The 20,251-nt window shown below is 37.1% G+C and overlaps 4 protein-coding genes across 4 annotated transcripts; 3 read left to right on the forward strand and 1 right to left on the reverse strand.

Annotated features, from left to right (window-relative positions):
• Positions 1–3,217: 3,217 nt before the first annotated feature.
• Positions 3,218–3,961, reverse strand: LOC130744669 (uncharacterized). The gene has a single exon (XM_057596834.1). It carries the CDS (start codon positions 3,959–3,961, stop codon positions 3,218–3,220), a length of 744 nt encoding a protein of 247 aa, XP_057452817.1.
• Positions 3,962–5,717: 1,756 nt separating this feature from the next.
• Positions 5,718–11,170, forward strand: LOC130744670 (uncharacterized). The gene is made up of 6 exons (XM_057596836.1): positions 5,718–5,848; positions 10,084–10,207; positions 10,300–10,567; positions 10,694–10,790; positions 10,872–10,993; positions 11,082–11,170. The coding sequence occupies exons 1-6, from the start codon at positions 5,718–5,720 to the stop codon at positions 11,168–11,170; spliced, it is 831 nt and encodes a 276-aa protein (XP_057452819.1).
• On the forward strand, positions 10,688–13,066 carry LOC130742527 (uncharacterized). Its single transcript, XM_057594624.1, has 5 exons — positions 10,688–11,405; positions 11,511–11,665; positions 11,767–11,884; positions 11,986–12,174; positions 12,349–13,066. The coding sequence occupies exons 1-5, from the start codon at positions 11,259–11,261 to the stop codon at positions 12,592–12,594; spliced, it is 855 nt and encodes a 284-aa protein (XP_057450607.1). The 5' UTR covers positions 10,688–11,258; the 3' UTR covers positions 12,595–13,066.
• Positions 13,067–16,952: 3,886 nt separating this feature from the next.
• LOC130744671 (uncharacterized) lies at positions 16,953–19,941 on the forward strand. The gene is made up of 10 exons (XM_057596837.1): positions 16,953–17,114; positions 17,332–17,593; positions 17,714–17,810; positions 17,907–18,028; positions 18,104–18,188; positions 18,273–18,402; positions 18,480–18,535; positions 18,759–18,876; positions 18,978–19,169; positions 19,258–19,941. Exons 1-10 carry the CDS (start codon positions 16,953–16,955, stop codon positions 19,939–19,941), a joined length of 1,908 nt encoding a protein of 635 aa, XP_057452820.1.
• The last annotated feature ends 310 nt before the right edge of the window (positions 19,942–20,251 follow it).

Raw genomic sequence — 20,251 nt, forward strand, 5'->3', positions numbered from 1 at the left:
GAAAGAGGAAAGTGAAGCTCCAAAATCAGGTTACAGAGCCAACATGATTCGGAAACCACATTAGCAACGCCTCGGTACTCAGCCTCAGCACTGGAGCGGGAAAATGTGGGTTGTCTCTTGGACGACCAGGAAATGAGATTGTCGCCGAGAAACACACAGTAACCAGAAGTAGACCGACGAGTGTCAGGACATCCACCCCAATCTGCATCGGTGTAGATAAGCTTATCAATAGGAGAAGGATAGAGATGCAAGCCAAACTGTAAGGTGCCTTGAACATAACGCATGATGCGCTTCAGTGCAAGCATATGCTCTGTGCGGGGGGCATGCATATGAAGACACACCTGCTGAACAACATAAGAGATGTCAAGACGGGTGAATGTGAGATACTGCAAAGCCCCAGCAAGACTCCGATATAAAGTATGATCATCACACGGAGTACCAGCAGAAGTACTGAGTTTCTGCTTGGTGTCAACTAGAGTAGCAGAAGGATTGCACGACGTCATACCGGCTCGAGCAATAATGTCACGTGCATATGTACTCTGACTGAGAAAAAGTCCACCTGCATGTCTGGTGACGGCAATGCCCAGAAAATAACTCAACGGTCTCAGATCCTTCATAGCAAACTCGGAGGCGAGAAGGACCATGATAGATTTGCGAAGGTCATGAGAGGGGTTGATAAGGATGATGTCATCAACATAAAGCAGGAGGTAAGCCATGTCAAAGCCTCGTCTGTAGATGAAAAGAGAGTGATCAGAGGTGCTATGCTGAAATCCAATGGTGGAGACATAGTCGGCAAAACGCTGGTACCAAGCTCGAGGCGCTTGCTTCAACCCATAAAGAGATTTCCGCAAGCGACACACATAATCAGGATGAGTACGATCGCAGAAACCCAAGGGCTGATGCATGTAGACTGTCTCGTGCAGATCACAATGGAGGAAAGCATTCTGAACATCTAGCTGGTGAATGGGCCAAGACCTGGAGAGAGCAATGGTGAGAACTGTGCGAATGGTCGCTGGTTTCACCACAGGACTGAAGGTCTCATCAAAATCAACACTTGCAATCTGTGACCTGCCATCACCTACAAGACGAGCTTTATAACGCTCAAAACAACCATTGGCTTTCGTCTTATGACGAAAAATCCATATGCAGCGAATGATATTAACATCACTAGGACGAGGAGCCAAATCCCAAGTTTTATTTCTAATTAAAGCATCAAATTCAAACTGCATTGCGAATTTCCAATTTGGGTCTGAAAGAGCTAGCTTCGGGTTTTTGGGAATAGGTGAGATGGTGGGATCATCAATGGTTACAGAAATGTTGAAGAGCTTTATGGGTTTGTAGGTACCATGCATGCTGCGAGTGGCCATGGTACGAATAGGAGGTACATGTTGAGTCGGCGAAGGAGGTGAAGGAGAAGATGGTAGGGAGTTAGAAGAGGAGGAAGAGGTCGTGGGGAGCTGTGGTGTGGTCACGGCTGGAGGCAACACATGAGCAGGGCTAGGGTCAGGATTAGTCCACTGGTGAATGATAGAGGGGTGTATAGTATCAGAGAAACAATCATATGTGGAGGGAGGAGGGGGAGTCATGGTGGCGAAGGGAAACTGAGTCTCATCGAAGATGTCATGTCGGGAAATAATGATTTTTCTGTGCGCCAAATCAAAACACTTATAACCTCTGTGATGAAGTGGGTACCTAAGGAAGACACACGGGGAAGAGCGGGGGTTGTAATTTGTTAATGGTAGTGGAGGGAACCAAAGGGTAACAAAGACAACAAAAAACGCGAAGATGTGTGTAAGATGGGTCACGACGATACAGAAGTTAAGTGGGAGAGAGATGAGACAGAGCTTTACGGGGAATGATATTAAGAAGATAGGTAGTCATTTTAAGGGCATGATGCCAAAAAGACAGAGGAACAAACGCATGGGCGAGAAGAGTGCGAATCATGTTGTTAATGATGCGTATTTTACGCTCTGCCTTGCCATTTTGAGATGATGTATGTGGGCAGGAGAAGCGGAAAATAAGACCATGGGCAACACAATAAGCATGAAAAGATTTATTGTCAAATTCTCGCCCATATCACATTGAAGACATTTTACAGTTTGAGAAAAATGCGTGCGGATTTGATTCGACAGAGAAGTGAACATTTCAAAAACTTGAGATTTATTACTTAAAGGGAACGTCCACAGGAAATCTGTAAAATCATCCAGGAATAATACATAATACTGATGACCGGCAGAAGATAAAACAAGCGAAGTCCATAAATCACTGTGTAAAATGCCAAAAGGCATCACAGTAGCATTATTAGAAGAAACAAATGACAACCTAACATGTTTTCCAAACGCACAAGACTCAGAAACTGTGCTAGAATTTAAATGCTCAAAACTAATGAACTAATTACTACGAAGAGACTGTAAGGCAGAAGAACTGGGGTGACCAAGACGACTGTGTAGAGACTTTGAGCTAGACCAGCAAATGGAAAGGACGGAGTGACTGGGTAGAGATCGCCTTGACTATTACATCTCATGAGTGGAATCCCCGTATGAAAATCATGAACCGAGAAACCATATGGGTCAAAACAAACAGAAACATTGTTATCGGTGGTGAGTTGTCGCACATAAATCAAGTTTTTAACAATATTTGGTGTGTGCAAGACATGGGAAAGGGTCAAAGGCTTGTGTTTATGGGAGGTGGGGAGGGTTGTGTGTCAAGAACCCTGAAATGGAATACCCTGTCCGCTACCAACATACAGTTTTTGATTAAGATGACTCAAATTAGAATAAGACGTGAGATTACCTTGTGATGCTTACACATGAGATGATGCTCCAGTGTCCATGTACCAGGTGCTGTCCGGAGGAGCAAGTGTCATGGTGTGCATGGCAGTGGCAATGTCAGTCGGCACGGGTGAGGCTGAAGCAGCATAAGCCTGAGGGCGCTGGCCTAGAATGCCAGGCTGCTGAGGAGGAGCAGACGGACGAGTCCACTGAGAGGTAGGGTATGGGCACGGAGGCATGACCCATGGAGGCAGGGCCCATCCCCAATGCTGGTACGGAAAGTACTGCGGTCGAGGTGGCATCAGAGGAGAGGAGCCCTGAGAGGTGCCACTGCGGGATCCACCACCGTTTCCACGATTCCCACCACGACCCTTAGAGTTGTGGGATCGAGAACGGTTGGATGACCGACGATAAGAACTTTGAGAAGAGGCATCAGAAGGACGCGGTTAAGTAGCAACATAGGCAGCAGGAGGTTCAGCAGGTTTCATCTTAGCAATGCCAACTTCCTCCAAGGTAAGCATGCAGCGAGCCTGATGAAACGAGGGGAGCGGATTGCTCTGGCAAATCAAAGTGGCAAAACCCTTGTAAGCATCAGTGAGACCAGAGATGAGCTGCAATACCAGACGATGATTGTTCACAGGAGACCCGACATCACGAAGCTGGTCAGAAAGCGTCTTCAGATGCTGATAGTAGGCGACAACAGTCAGAAATGTCTCCATGCGAACAGTCGAGAACTCCTGCTCCAGGGTGACACGACGAGGGTTCTGATTATCCTGAAATAAATCCGCCAAACGCGTCCAAGTAGTGAAAGCAGTGGAGTCAGGCTCCATGATGGTTGTAATCAGGTCAACAGAGATGGTGGCATAAATCCACTGAAGGACTATGGCATCCAAAGTGGTCCACAACACGTAAGTAGGGTCAGTGACAGGCGGAGTGGGCTTGTCCGCAGCAGGGACAATGTGGTGCAGAAGCCGGTGGGAACGAGCATGAATGCGGAAAAGCTCCGCCCAAGTGCCATAACGATCAGTCTCCACGTCAAGCATAATAAGAATGTGATTCATAATATTCGTAACAACAAGTGCCGGGTGGAAATCAGGTTTGGCCGGCGGGGCAGGAGGGGCCACAGTGGTGACTGCCGTAGGAGTGGTGACGGTCATGGGTGTGCTGTCCAAGGATGCTTGAGAAGACATGGCGATGAGGAGTTTGGCCGAGAGGAAAAGAAAATAGGTTTTTTTTTGCTGTCTGTTCTGGGTCGAACCAGTCTGGCAGAACCAGTTTAGGTAAACCGGTTCACTAAAGTGGCTGAACCGGATAGCCAAACAAGAATAGAACGTGAACGTAACATATCCTGGGCAAGAGGAATCTGATTGCAATGGTGCGGGCTGAGCAGAGGAGGGCGCGCGGCTGGAGGAGGAACCTATGCGGCGACGCGCGGCTGGGCAGAGGTGGCGGCGCGCGCGGTTGCTGGCGGCAGATCTGGTTCACAGCAAGAGAAGAAGGAAGAAGGCTGCTGGTTTGGAAGAAGACGGTCGTGGTGGAGAAGAAAATAAAATAGGAAAGGGAAAAAGGAGGTTGTGCGGAAGCAAGGGAGGAGGATAGGGGCGCGGAGGCTGCGGCGGCGGCGCAAGAGCTTGTGTGCGGAGGCGGTGCAAAAGGAGAAAGGTGGAACGACCGTCAACGCAAGGAGGCTAGGGTTTGGATCACCGAAAGACTCGTGATACCATGTAAGATAATTGAATTGGTGATTTTCTCATTAATCTAAATAGGTATATATGCAAAACTAAGTCAAAACATTCCTAATATGTCTAGCTTAATTACATACATGATTGTAGCCTAATTACAAAGAATAATACATATTCCTATTCTATCACGAATTTCTACCATATCAAGCTAGGATTGGGCGACCTGTCTCCTATACGGGCTAGGACACGCCCTATAGGCATTAAGCTTAGGGTATTTCTCTTGTAAGGACACTTGGGCCGAAGATTTATGAGACCCAAGAGTCCAATTAGGTTAGAATTAGAGTTCAGACACCCCATTATAAAAGGGGCTTTTTTTATGGCTTAATCCAGTTTTTGGTCCCCTAACCTTTGCCATAAATATGACTTTAGTCCCTCGCCGGAGTAAAGGTGGGGATTGGTCCCCAGTTTTTTGCAAAATGATTGGATTTGGTCCTCCCGGTCGGTTGGGTTAATGTCGGAGCTCTGCCAGCTGATGTGGCCCTTGCCACGTCAATTAAGGAGTCCACGTGGCTTTTTTTTCTTTTTCTTTTAGATTCTAAAAAAAAAAATTAAAACCCTTAATTAAATCCCTTCATTTAATTAAGTAAAAAAAATCCTAATCTACATCTACATCAGCCCAGAAACACCCTTCAAATTGCTTTCATCAGCCCATAAATTTTTTGTACTACAACCAACCGAGATCATTTCCCCAAAACTAAAACCCAGAAAAATCAAACCCCCTCTCTTCATTTCGTTTTCTCACAAAAAACAACAACCCAAACACATAAACACAGTAGAACCCACAATCTGGAACCAATACAAAAGCTACCCTTCAGCAACCATTGCAATCCTTTCATCAGCCCTGCCTTAACCAGAAATTACCTCAACACAACCAAAATCAGCCCATGAACAAGTCAAACCCCAACCCCAACCTTTGACAAATACCAGATCTCGTCTTCCGAATCAACCCAAATCGCAGTGGGCTTCAGATCCTAGTATCGAGAGAGAGGCAGAGAAAGATAATAGAGAGTGAGGACATTCTCCCACTCAAGTCCCTGCAAGCGTCAAAATTGTTGGTCTTCTTCTGTCCAGCCTTCGTCGCCACCCCACGCAGAAGGGAACCAAACCCTCCCTTGCTGCCTTTCAGGCTCACCAGCAGCCGCGCCAATGGGAACGTGTTTCCCTCTTCCGGAGAGCAACATAGCAACGAATTCTCGTCGTTTAGATGGCGCCAAACGGTGATGAGGCGCTGGAGTTGGGAGGGGATTCCGGTGAGTTCGAAGAGGCGATCCTTGATGGAAGTGGCGTAGAGGATCAGAGGGTTAGGGTTTTCCCGTCCAAGTGCTTCACGAACAGGTTGTACATCTTCTTGCTATCGTCGGATTCCATGGTGGATTCGGAGAAGAGAAGAAAGGAAATTTTGGGGAATTAGCGTTGAGAGAAATCGAGGAGAGCGAGAGAGTAGTGAGATAAGATATTTAATTAAGGTTACAATTATATTTTCAAAAAGAAAAAAGGTTTTAATTATGTTTTTTTTAGAATTTAAATGAAAAAAATCCAGCGAGGCTAATTTATTGACGTGGATAGGGCCACATCAGCTGGCGGAGCTCTGGCGTTGATCCAACCGGTCGGAATGACCAAAGCCAATCATTTTACCAAAAACTGGGGACTTATCCCCACCTTTATTCCGGCGAGGGACTAAAGCCATATTTATAGCAAAGGTTAGGAACCAAAAACTAGATTAAACCTTTTTTTTCTTCTCATTTATGATATTTTCTCTCTAACCTATATTCTCTACTAGAGTTTTCTCTTGATTTTGTACTAGACAACAACTAAATATTTATTTATTTGTATCTTGGTTCTTTAGTTTCTGTATTGGCCTTTTTACACTGTTGATGTAATTGATTTGCATTTAAAATTGTTAAATTAGTGCAAAAGTAGAAAAATGAAAATAATGGAAGCTTCAGGCCATTTGATGGGAGTTCAGGGGCAGGAGGAATTATGCGTGATGATCAGGGATCGTGGGTCTTTGGGTTCCATGCGTTCCTGGAGAGTGGGAACACACCGCTTTCCGAAGCATATGCATTGAAGCTGGGTCTGATGCTGGTTTGGGATCGTGGGTTTCGTCAAGTCATCTGTAATATTGATTGTGCATAATTGCTAAAATCCTTGCGGGATGAGGAGAGTAGAGCTCTACTCCCTATTCTGGAAGAAATATATTGTCTGTTGAAGCGTGACTGGAACATATCCGTAACCCGTATTAGCAGAGATTGCAATTGTCCAGCAGATTGGTTAGCTAAGAAGGGAGCCTCCGCTCCTGAGTCGCCGCTTTGTGTGCTGAGTAATCCCCCAGGGGAGCTTGAGATCCTATTCATGAAGGATCGTTTAGCCGTTCCTTAGTTTTCTTTTGTGTTTTGTTAATTTTCTGATGTATCAAAAAAAATAATAATAATGGAAGTCTCAAGGAGACTTGTAATAGAAGTTGTTAATGACACTTGTGATTTATCATTTAAAAACTTAGTTTGTACAAGTTGTAGAAAACACTTACTAATAGTTTCCATTGCGAAGCACAACTGCCAAGCGACATTAGTAGCTTGTGCTAGGTTAAGATAAGTCAAGAACACTAAAAGCCCCATTAATACTTGTACATAAGCTCCTCTCATGTACAATATGAGTTAAGATGAGATGTACAACACATGAGTTACTTTTCATTTCTCTATCAATTCTCTCTATTCACCATGCTCACTTGCTTCTGAAAATGTCTTCATAAGTAACACAATTCAAGTAACTGAAACTGGCCCATCTACAACTTTGCCATAACTATATGGAAAATAATTGATACACATATGGGTTCTGTCACTTCTGTGACACCTAGGCAACACATGTAAATATAATTGTGGAGTTTTTTTTTACCGCCATAATTAAGAAAAAGAACATAAGTTTGGCGGTATTGAAAAAAGTCTTGTGTGCATTTTACATAGGAATTAGATTTCCCACCCCATCCATTAAAATTGCCACCCCACTAAAATACTTCGGAAGATTAAGTTTTGGAGTGCTCCAGAAGTTAAACTTCCGGATCGTATCAGTTGGTTTATTTACTACGCACTTAAATTTGGCACCCTCATTTTTAAAGGACTTCGGAAGTTTATCTTCCGGAGCACTCCAGAACTTAATCTTCCGGAGTATTTTAGTGGGGTGGCAATTCTAATGGATGGGGTGGGAAATCTAATTCTCATTTTACATGTGTGCAACTAGTGGCCGTTTTAGATCACCATAATTAAAACTGAGTTTCTTAACACGACAAACTTATGGTGGCAAAAATCACCACAATTCACGTGTGTAGCTGGGATATCATAGAATGTAGGCCTAGAATGTATGTTAAATTCATGGCACACAAACTATATTTACATCTTTCTCTCTCGCTTTTGTTGTCTTTTTGCCTCCAACTATAAGCGATTTCTTTAAATTTTTTCTGATAGTTATCGATAGGGCTATCTACTGGACGATTTTGCGCAAATTCGTTGAACGCAGTTTGTTGGTTGAGTGAAAAACAACACACAAGAAGAACTGTCACCGTCTGGTTAGTGGATAGAGGTTGTTCGGATGTGGTTTGTGCGGGTCACGGTTTCACCGTATGAGTCAAAGCAGTTTTAGGGTTTGATACAAAAGTTTTCAAACAAATAAGAAGATGAGAGAAAGACAAACATGAACTCAGGAAACAGAGAAAAACATGAAAACAGGCTGGAACTCAACACTGTTCATGACACTTCATGTTGTGTTTGTTGGCCTTTCAAGTAGTAGAGGAGAGATGTGAAGACGATCAATGGTTGAGACTCGTCATTGCGTGACCAAAGGCTCTAATGGAGGCGATGACGTCGATGAGAAAGATTTCTGGCGAAACTACTAGAGGAAATTAAAGAGAAACAAGCATGTAGGGAGGGAGAAGAGAAACAACGCATACTCGCATAAGAAGGGAGATTGGGAGAGGGAACGATACACATCTTTTTTAGAAGGCTAGAGTTAAGTGTTATTTTTTTTGTAGGAAGCTAGGTCTTTTACATGTGGGTTAAGTCTTCTATATGTGTCCAAGCATCCCATCTACGGTCGGTTCAGGTCTTGACTAAGCAAATCCTCCACACCCGAGCTCAATTGTAATGAACCGTTTAAAGTCCTTTTTTTTTATCTACCAACCTGAGAACCGACCCAAACTTCATGAAGAGGCTTCTTTTGTTTGTAGGCCGGTTGGTTTCACGGTCTTGGACAGCTCTAGCTATCATTGCCAAAAAAAAAAATATCTACCTATCAATTTCTTTAACTAAGGGAAAAGTATAGGCAGCTATACATTTATCCATAAAACAGTACTTTCAAGTTTCAAGCTTGGACTTACCATCGCTATCGATTATTTGGTAGAACCGTATTCTAAACTAGTCTTATTTTCCATGCTAAGACTAATTACACAATTATAAAACTACAAACGTGTTATTTATCTGAATTGGATAGCCTCAATTGTATTTCCTAAATAAATTTATATCCAATGGAATCATGTGAAGTTATTTATATATGTTAAGTGTCCAGCCACCGCCAGATGTATCATTGTTTTTATCTATGTTAAAGTTATCATATCACATAAAGTGCATTTACAAGAACTTATTTCAACTCTATTTCATGGTGTTAAATCACTGTGGTTAAGTGGTTATTCAAATTTTACTGATGTGAGTTTTATAACATTGCGCAAAACTCACATCTACTACTTCTTATTCTTCAATTACTGTAGCTAAAAGACCTCCTATCGCGTGCCGACACGTGTCCAATTTCATTGAATCTCTTGCTTTTTTTTTTTTCGCTTTCGTTGCTCACCCAACGGCGTCGTTTCCACATTATGGTTTCCTTCGCCGTGTTCCTCACTCCCTCTACCTGCTCCTCCGTACCGTCCCATCTTCTTCTGATTTGGTGATTTATCTTTGATTTAGTTGTTCCTTCGCCGTGTTCCTCACTCCCTCTACCTGCTCCTCCGTACCGTCCCATCTTCTTCTGATTTGGTGATTTATCTTTGATTTAGCTGTAATTTCGTCTTAGCTTTGATTTTTTTACTAACTTCTCACGAATCTACCCGTCAAGACTGACATTCTGATTGAGCAGCTCATACTTACTTTCGCCGCCGGTTGAAGATAGTGTGTCCGTCGTTTATTGTAGAACCAATCAGCTATATACATCTCAATTTTTCAACTGTTATCTGTCATTCCTCCCCATGAGTTCCCCAACTATCATGGTTGATTGCATCCGGAAGGTTTGAATCACCTATGAAATGGTCAGTATCAATCCAAATCCTCATTAATTTTGGTCATTTTCTTGGATAAACTTCGTACTACCCATCTTTTTATGACTGTTGTTTATTATTTTTTTTGAGATTTCAATGAGCTGTGTTTGAATGAGTACTGATTCATATTTTGGCTATAAATACCCCATTTGTGCACTATCAGTATCACCATTCCCAAATCCGAAACTTCCTGCTAGAAATCCTCTATTCTGGGATTATTCTGGGTTTATTTTGATTTTTATTTTATTCTAACTGCCCTGATGAATTCCATTAGAAGTTTATGTCCTGGTAGAGAAGCATGGAGGATCAGAGCAAGGGTTGTAAGGAAGTGGGAGATGGCACCTACTGCTGATCCTTCTAAACCTTATGCTATCCAACTTGTCTTGATTGATTCTGAGGTATTTAAATAATTTGTTATTTTTATGTTAATTTTTCCTTCAACAAAATCATGATGATGCTGTATTGAACTAAGTTTTTGATTAATTTTCAGGGTAATAAAATTGAGGCAAATATCAAGAAGTATTTGATGAGCAAATTCGAGAGGGAAATTGTTGAAGGAAATGTATACAAGGTGAATTGTTTCTCTGTTGTGGACAATAATGGGGAATATCGTGCTACTGATCATGAGTACAAGATTATATTCAATAGTAAGACAAAGCTTCAAATTGATCAGTGTGATACCATTCCTATGCTTGGTTTATCATTCAAGGATACATCAGAAGTTAAGATGACTATGGGGGAGTCTGATTTCTTGATAGGTCAGTTTGCATCATTTGCGTTTTTTTCCCAGTTTATTTCCTGAATTGAAACTTTCTATGTCTTTTTTAATTTATATGGGAAATATGAAATTAATTAAACGATGTTTTTAAAATATGTGTTTGTAGATATTATTGGATTTGTCACAGGTGTGTCTGAAGAGCAACAATTTCCAAAGTCTGGAAGGGTTACTAGAAAACTTGAAATGGAAATTACTGATGACAAGTATGTTCCTTTACAAATTGAGAAATTTCATGTACTTTTATTTTCACTTTTGATACTGTTAATTTATCAATTTCTGAACAGGGGAAAGATCAAGATGGCTGTTTTTGGAAAGTATGTTGATATTGTTAAAGGGTTTCTTGCTGTTGATGGTGTTGGACTTCCAGTTATTATTGTGCAATTTGCCAAAATCAAGACATACAGAGGTATATTTTGTCATCTAATTCAATATTATAGCTTGCCTATGTCATTTTATATGTAACAATAATAAAGTTTTATTGCACCAATTTGTAGGAGAAGTTGTTATCCAAAATGTTATGCAAGCTACCAAGTTATTTTGGAATGCTGATATTCCAGAAGTTGCTGCTTTTCGTGATGGGTAATATCATTTACTGTTCATCATATAATAATAATCCTGCTGCATCGTATTCTCATTCAGTTATTATCTAATTATATTTTTTCATTTTTTATATGTTCTCAAGTCTGGCTTTAAATGGACTTGATCCTGATCTGCCTATTCCTCGAATTGGTGGTGGATTCCGCAATGTGCCTCCTACTGAAGAGTTTATTAACATGTTTCCTAGGAAGACTATTGTTGAGTTGCATGACACAGCTGAGGTAGTTCTATTCATTTGACTTTGTACACATTTTTTTACTCTAATGATTATGTTTAGTATATAGTAATTAGTTCATACTACTTGCTTGATATTTCTACCAACATAGGAGGGTTTGTTCGTAGTCCTAGCACATATCAGTGCATTGCATGATGGGGAGAAGTGGTGGTATGCATCTTGCAACTGTCGCAGAGCTGTGACTATTGAGGATGGTCTCTATTATTGTTCTTCTTGCTGCACTCATGTTACTGAGGTTACTCCCAGGTTTGTGGTTTGTTCTTATTTTGCTATTTTGTCAATTTGTCAATGTCCTTACTTCTTACTTTATATTCAAAGTTGGTATTTATTTTTTCATTTTTTTGTAGATTTCGCCTCAAGGTTGATGTTTCAGATGGAGATGAGGTTGCTACGTTTGTGATTTTTGACACAGATTGTCAAAACATCCTTAAGAAGACTTGCAGAGAATTAGTTATATGCTCAAAGGTTATTACTGCATCTTATTCATTACAGGTTTTAATTTAAGTAGATGATCATTAATTAATTATTGAAATGGTTTGTCATTTTTTTGTATCAATTTTTCCTAGGGGAAATCTGTTGACGAATGCCCTGATGATATAAAGTCACTTATAGGAAAGCAAGTGCTGTTCAAAGTTGAGAAGTTAAGTGATCATGCATTGAAGTATGATGATTCATACAAAGTCAAGAAAATTTGTGATGATCTGGATATTATTGACCTTTTCACTGATAAGAACAACAACCAAACCCCTACTAAGGTTTGATAAGAACAACATCCATGTAATAAGTTTCTTTGTTTAGGGTTTAGTTTAATCATTTATTCTTTATTTATTTTTTTAATTTGTTTCTTTGTTTTTGTAAGTTATTTTTTTTTTGCTTAATTCTGTTACTTATTTAACTGTACTAATTGTCTTCTTATTATATTGTCACAGCTCATGACTGAGGAATTTTGCTCAAAGGCAGAATCTGATGACAAAGAAACTCTGTTCACTGATAAATCTGTTGGTTGTTCTAGCGGATTGTCTTCAGTTCCTTACCCAAATGTTTCTCTTCATGACATGTCTCCAGTTGGAGGTTCAGCAGTGAGTTCACTATCAGCCAACCCAGACACTGACGATGGATGTTCACCCAGACGTGCAAAGAGGAAGAGGGTAATGAATGGAAAGTATGCAAAGTGATGCTCTATATCTATCTATACTACTTGACATCTTCAGAGGATTGTTGTTGTTTGAAAAGATGAATATCCTTTAATATTTTGTATCTGTAGGTATTAAGAAGTTCTACCTCCATCTTCCCTATATATGTCTCACACTTAGTGGAGATTGTTGTGTTTAGTTATTAAATATTGGAATATTAGAAGACGTTTGTAATTTGTACTCTCAAGATATGTTTTTATTTCGAGCTACCTTTATTTAAGTGACTTATCAGTGATGTACTTCCACAGCCATGTTCTATACTTCTATTTATGTTTTAATGTTTATTTCATTTTTCTTTGACCATGTATTTGTGTATCTGTGTATGTGTGTGTATTTATAAATTTCATAGAGCTTTTACATCACACCTTTCTACATCCTATATTTAGTACTCCACGATTAAAGATACTATTTATGTGTTTCCATTTCTTTTTATATTTCTTTACTTTGAGTTAGGCAACACATACTGTAATAGATTGAAAACATGATAAATCTCCAATAAATTGTTATTTAGTATCATCCATGGAACTGACGGTGGCTTAAATTTGAATCAAGCTGTAAAACATTTCAAATAATTTAAAAGACTTCATTTCTTAAAACATCATATAGATACCTAGAAGATAGACAAATGAAAGATCTACACATCCAATGCATCACATATTCTCCAACATAGTACTGAAGTTGACACTGAATTTAAAATGTTTTACAACTTCCTTCACTTGAAATGGGTTCGTACTCATTTTTTTGTTTGTACTAAACCTCACTGTTATCCTTATTATAAATTCTTATATCATACATCATCCAGTCCATCCTTCTGAAGCAGATATAAGTGCTTTTCTTCAGATCATGAGTTCCCCTTATTTGGTCAAAACATCCACCATAACGTGGGTTTTTGACATTTAAACAAAATTTGACTTCAAACAAATTTCCAACAGGGTCCATGATTTCTATTTCAAACTCTTCAAATATTTCTGGATGAGTATTGACAAACCACCCAGGAACATCAATATAATCCTGGAAAGAGGTACCAGGATCAAGCCCATAAATGGAACAATTGAAAAACAGAGTCAGTGTCGTTCCAAAAACAATCAGCCACTAAAACTACCAATAATTAACTTCTATTTGAGAATCCGATTCTAAAAACACATCGGTGGGACTTTAAAGCACTAAGTACTAAATTTCCCTGTTGAATCGAATAAATTTCCCACGTGAAATTATCTAGAAAGCTGTTTTGAGATTGTCACTCAAGTTGTTGGGAACACAATTTTTGGTAACTATTTCATTTTTTATCAATCTAATAGTAATATGATATTTGTTTTAAAGTGTCTCCCAATAGACATTCATTCAAGGACCCGCCCCATGTCCTTTAGAGTGAACACAGAAACTGTTATGGTGATCTTTTATTTTTTGATAAACTTTCATTCATAGTTGTTTGAACTTCATTACTTCCGTGGGCTCTTTTATTTTTTTGGTCCAGTACAAACACTCCGTATCTAACCAAAACCACATGCTGGCAGACATCCCTAATTGGCCCAACATCTTTTATTTTTTTTTTCTAATGGTCTGTTCATTTCTTGAAGCATGTTAATTTGGGGGGTGATCATGATTATTGGCAGGTCTTTTATGCTATAACATTTAACCCCAACTCAATTCATCAAAAGAATTAGTTGATGCTTTTTTTTTTTATCATAAGAAGCTCATTTTATTAGGAATTAGTAGATATACTTCATGTTGAATACTTTAACTTAAAACTAAAATTCATGATTGTTGGAAGCCATCCTCACGGTTAGTGTCCCAACATTTATATTCCAAATTATATATTTTATTTAAATAAATTCTATCATATTTTTTTATCAATCATTTAGACTAATAGGACTAATATTTAGTACCTTCTTTTTAGCTAAATCCATTAATTCTTTTAAAACGAACTCCATACTTTTGTATACACAAATCTGTATTCATTTCGGTGGAATTATGTATGACATAGGCTGGAGTTTTTTTCTTTTTACCTCAATTCCAGTTTCAAGTATATATTTCATTAGTGTTTCATTTTTATTCACCCTTGATTAAATGATTAAAGCATTTCTTTAAAGCAAAAAATGTTATCTTCATTAATATTGTAAATTTCATCTCTTCATGGCTAACTTAATTTATCAAATACTAAATTCAATCATGTTTACTTCGTTATTGTTTCAAAAAAAAAAACTTCATTATTACATTCCAATTGTTAATATGTGATTTATTTATTTTTTTAATAACAAAATTTGAATTGGTAGTAATATTAGTAAATTACTCATTTAAATGGTCAAACTCTATACTTTTATTCATCACTTTCCCAAACTCTTATATGTTACTACACACTTAATCCACATCTTTAGTTTGTCCTACCTATTACGTGTCTCACATATTACTAATAGTTGGTACGAAACACTATTCCTTTTTGTAATCATTATATGTATCTAAAAGTTATCATAATACTGTACCCCAACTTTGTGCTTTTTTACTTTCAAAAGATAAATTATACCATTTAGTAATATATAATTTTAATTATTCAATCAATTAATCCAAAGAAACGAAACTATCTATCTAACCACAACAACTATCAGTATATTCCCATTCTTTGTGTTTTGTTCATCCTTATTCTCCCTTTTATTCCATACATAGCTCATCTTTTAATGTTGTATTTCACTGTAGAGGAACATCTTACTGACGATGACTTCACCCAAATGGGACCTTCATTTTTCTGTCATTTTCTTTGGACACAGATCGGAATGTTTTTTTTTTTGTATTTCAGGCCCACTAAGTATCTCTTTCATGTTTAAATGGTTAGATATGTACTACAGAACATGTTAACAATTGAAACCTTCCCATCTTAAATTATATACATACATTACAAGCTCAAGTCATTTCATGGTGTACTTTTGCCATAAAGTATATTCAATCAGCTTCAGCTTTTACTTAATTGAAACGTTTCCAAAAGTTCAATCACTTTGTTGGCATATCTTCACGTTAATCCAATTCTTTAGTTTATAGTACAAGTCTATCACATATCACTAATAGTTGGTAGAAAACACTATTGTAATCATTGTACTTCTAAAAGTTTCCATCAGTTTGAAGTGTAAAGATTTAATCAACATATACTTTATTTTTTTTCCTTTATAATATAGTTTGAATTTTTCAATCCAGCATAAAAGGGTTATCATATCTTCACTTAGTCCAGGTACACTGAACAGATACAGTCAACACTAAGAATTATAAACAAAATTTTGATTATTATCCACTTATTGTTAATATTACTATTTGAGGAATTTATGTTCTCAAATTCTCCTCCAAACCAAAATATTATCTATTCTGTTATAAAAAATTTAAACTAATTAGTAATTACAGTCTTCGTTATTATTTTCATTTGTGGGTTAGTGCTTGATGAAATATACCGCTTTTATTCATTATTGTAAATATATTTGTTTTTTGGGTACACCGTTACCAATTTTCTTTATTTATCCAAATATTTAATTCCAGCATAATTCTTTTTTTATTAGTCATGGATAAGGAAAAGACCCAGATATTGAATAATTCAATTTTCATATTATGTTATGGAAATCTAGGATTCATTTCATCTTTATTACCATTTTATCTTGATATTATAACGTTAAAAAATATAATGTTCACATTATCTTTCTAATTTTTAAAATTCTCATCATCTATTCTACGTATATTTTTTCTTAACTAAATGCACATCAGTTTTTTCTCTCAATTTAATTTGTTAATATCCTATTGACAATTGACAATCTATTGAGTTTTAAACTTATACATTTATACAGTATCTATTTATGTTAAATTTTTGTACTATGATAAAGCATCTTTTGACATCCCAGTAAACACAAATTGTGCCGTTTTGATTTTCATTGTTAAATTTTATATTGTTAAATTTTATATTCAACTCGGTTCTTTCAAAAAAAAGATCTCTTTGAAACAGAATCAGTTACTTATCTTCCTACTGTAACCCAAAAAAAAATTAACCAGTTAGTTGTTGGGATTTGTTGTCAAACCCCTTTTGTGTCATGATGTTTTTATTTTTTACTTAGCTGACTACTACAATCATTTTCTGATTTTAATCCTTTTTTCAGATTGCTTTGTCACTTCTATAGTTCTATCACGGTTTTCATCAACTTTTTTGTACCTAAAGCATGGTCACTTTGTACTCTATTTGAAATTATGATTAAAAAATTATATTCATTGGTCTATATAAGAAATTCTTAAGCTGTTGAATACAATATCACTCCCACCACTGTTTCTATAAGTGAAGCTCTTTGTCATAGCTACTTCACTTATATTCAATACCAATGAATCAATCTGCTCTCTTAGATGTTGACACTGCCCGTTCAGTTACAAATAAAGTTTATCCATGGAAGTTTAGAGCTCGTGTGTTATCACTGTGGAAAGTTCCTGACCACATGCTCCCTGTGTCCTCTTCATCAATTGACATGGTTCTCATTGATAAAGAGGTAAAGTGGATGTTCATATTTTTCATGCTGAAGTGTAACATATCATACTTTTTAAAATTAATTTGTTATGTTCTATCTGCATTTCAAAGACATTTTTTCTTCTATTTAGTTATCAAATTATCACCTATCTTAAGTTTATCCAGAATACATAACACTATTCTATCAAATTTGTCCAAACTTCCAACTCATTCAATGTTTTTGCTTACAAACACTTCAGGGTGTGAAGTTTGAAGCTTCTATTTGCAAGTCAGTGGCTGTTCCACCTAAGATGTTTGAAGGGCGTGTGTACCAAATATCTTTCTTCAGGATACTTGACAACATTGGCCCAAAACGTTTAACAAGTATTAGATACAAACTATATTTTCTTCCCTGCACCAGAATCTTTCCTGCTGTTGACCATGATATGCCTCGCAATGGATGGGATTTTTTCCACATGCATCATATCAAAGACTATGGAAATACATTTGGCTACTTAGTGGGTACGTAATGGTTAAACTTGACTCACAAGTTAATGTGTTTTTCTTAAATTATAATGTATCTAATATTATGATTTACTGTTACTGCTAATTTTTTTTTGTTTGCCTTTTTGTTACCTGTAGATGTCATTGGCATTTTAACTGCAGCTTCTTCTGAAAAACTTATGATTAAGGACAAGAGGGTATATAAGACCATGGATATTAAACTCTCAGATAGAAGGTTTTTTCACTTTTAATTGCATTCATTCTGTACTTCTTTGATCTTTTTAACGTAGTACATTATCAAAACTTATTTTCTAATCCATTGTGTTTATAGTGGCATGACTAAGTGTGTCTTAGTTGGTGACATTGTTGACATGCTTTCTGAGTATCTATGTGCTGATTGGGTTGTTAGACCTATTGTTGGACTTCGTTTTGTTGAAGTTAGAAGCAAAAATGGTAAACTACTACCAAATTTTATGTTATTGGATTTTATATCAGTAGTATTTCTCATACTAAAACACTCATTTGTAGGTCAAAATGTTATATATGCTGTTCCTTATGTGACTAAGATTCTGATCAATCACAAATTTGACGAAGATGTTGTGCTTGCTGATAGGTAATGGTTTATTTTATCTCACACACATTGCAATTCATTATGTAAAATATTCTATTTCCTGATGTGTGTAATTCATGTATTTAGATTTCATGGTGTTGATTTCAAGTTACATGTTGACTATATCTTCAATCTTGATAACAATTTGAACAATCATGCTGATATGCTTGAACTGCATCCCAAAAAGACAATCCCTCAACTTCTTGAAAGCAAAGAGGTGCTTATATATTGCTACTCTGTGTTTACATTTTCCCTTATCATTTGATCTCTACTGAATAATTTTTCCAATTTTAGAAGGGTACTTTTGTTGTGCATGCTTGGATCTTGGCTTTGCTCAAAAATAGTAATTGGTACTACCCATCATGCCGCTGCTTTACTGAACTTGAATGCGCTGATAATGTAAAAAGATGCAATCGTTGCTTTAGAACAATTTCAAAATTTATCCATAGGTCAGTAAATTCCACAGAAATTCTGTTTTACTTTCATGTTATTTTCATACACTTTTCTTAAACTACATTAATAGTTATTAATTTCAATTCATTACAACATTATTGAGTATTCTTTGTTATATAGGTACTCATTCAAGGTTCAAGTGTGCGATGGTTCTGACAATACTATTTTTGTGCTCAATGATCATGATGCAATGCACCTGATTAATGTACCATGTGAAGAGTTAATGAGATCTGAAGAGGTGAACCAAAACTATAAATTATCACTTTATGCAAAACATATTATAGAATATCTTATATTTAGTCATTCATATTATCAACTTATATTGTTGTTTTCTTTAAGGTGAAACCATCTTCTGAAATACCTCCACTACTTGAAGAGATTTTAGTTGGCAAAGAATTATTATTCAAAATTCGTGCTGGATTTGGTATGACATACAATCGTCAACAAACTTATGAGGTCCTCAAGATATGTGATGATTCTCATGTAATTAAAATGTTTCGTTCTGGAAATTTCTTCAGCACACCAATGGAGGTACAATTCATCTTCTCATTAACCACTAACTATGTGTTTTTCTACTTATTTCATATTTAATAAATATTCTACTATTGAAACATATTAGGCCAAGTTTGCTCCTTCCTTCACACAATTAGAGGTTGCTCATGATGATGCCAAGGTTGAAGAAATGCATGCTGGAAATTTCAAGTGTAAGGGTGCTGCTCCTGTCAAGTCCAATTTGGCTAAAAAGCAAACAACAATTATTAGTCAGAGTTCAACAAGTATTCATCTCCCATTGAAAAGGAAGCTGGAGGCAGAATTTGATAAATTTGTTTCTGAAATAGATAATGATCTTGATGCAATTGATGCTGCTGTGGAAAAAATAATTATGGAGAAAAAAGGAGTCAATTCTCATGCTGAGTCCTCGGGTGTTAAAACTACTGAAGCCTGTCTAAAAAAGGTTGAAGTTAATGTTACAACTAAAGATGATCCATATTGTACTCAGCCTATCATCAACATTGCTGAAGAGAGCATGACTAGAAATGATGGTGAACAAAATCTGAAATGTCCTCAAATCATTGATCTTACAAATACAAATGTGGATGAGGACTTTGAAATTTCACCCACTCAGATTGGAACTATCACTCTGTCAGATGATTTTATTGATTTAACCAAGATTGAGCAAAATGGTGAAGTTACATCCAAAGAGTTTATTGATTTAACCAAAGATTTGGATGCTGTTGACCTTACATCTACTAGCAATGGTGAAGAAGTTGAAGTTTGGGAAGTTGTTGACCTCTCTACGTGATTAGAATAGTATTCATGTTTTTAGATTACTAGGACTCTTCTTAGTGTTCTTAAACTAGACCATGTTTCTTTTGTTCGTTAACATGTGTATCAAAGTAGACTAAGAAGAGTCCCTGTATTGTTGTTTGTTGTTTGTTATTTTTATTTGGTACATGTGTGGTTCTCTGTATGCTTGGATGTGTTCCTTTCTATATGACTAATATAATATTCCCTTTTTATCAACCTGTTTTAGTCTCTTTACTTTTCAATTATTTATTCCATTCAAGATATATATATCTATATATATATATTAAGGTCTTATGTTTGTATTT

The sequence above is a fragment of the Lotus japonicus genome, chromosome 3 (assembly GCF_012489685.1).
Source record: "Lotus japonicus ecotype B-129 chromosome 3, LjGifu_v1.2".
Lineage (NCBI taxonomy): Eukaryota > Viridiplantae > Streptophyta > Magnoliopsida > Fabales > Fabaceae > Lotus > Lotus japonicus.

Bases quoted from the DNA above. Each gene is read 5' to 3' on its own strand.
- LOC130744670 (XM_057596836.1), top strand. From the start codon at position 5,718: ATGGCGCCAAACGGTGATGAGGCGCTGGAGTTGGGAGGGGATTCCGGT. The intron at 5,849-10,083 runs GTTGTACATCTT...GAATTCCATTAG, and splicing joins TCCAAGTGCTTCACGAACAG to AAGTTTATGTCCTGGTAGAG. The intron at 10,208-10,299 runs GTATTTAAATAA...ATTAATTTTCAG, and splicing joins TTGTCTTGATTGATTCTGAG to GGTAATAAAATTGAGGCAAA.
- LOC130744669 (XM_057596834.1), bottom strand. From the start codon at position 3,961: ATGTCTTCTCAAGCATCCTTGGACAGCACACCCATGACCGTCACCACT.
- LOC130744671 (XM_057596837.1), top strand. From the start codon at position 16,953: ATGAATCAATCTGCTCTCTTAGATGTTGACACTGCCCGTTCAGTTACA. The intron at 17,594-17,713 runs GTACGTAATGGT...TGTTACCTGTAG, and splicing joins TACATTTGGCTACTTAGTGG to ATGTCATTGGCATTTTAACT. The intron at 18,403-18,479 runs GTGCTTATATAT...TTCCAATTTTAG, and splicing joins AACTTCTTGAAAGCAAAGAG to AAGGGTACTTTTGTTGTGCA.
- LOC130742527 (XM_057594624.1), top strand. From the start codon at position 11,259: ATGTTCTCAAGTCTGGCTTTAAATGGACTTGATCCTGATCTGCCTATT. The intron at 11,406-11,510 runs GTAGTTCTATTC...CTACCAACATAG, and splicing joins AGTTGCATGACACAGCTGAG to GAGGGTTTGTTCGTAGTCCT. The intron at 11,666-11,766 runs GTTTGTGGTTTG...ATTTTTTTGTAG, and splicing joins GTTACTGAGGTTACTCCCAG to ATTTCGCCTCAAGGTTGATG.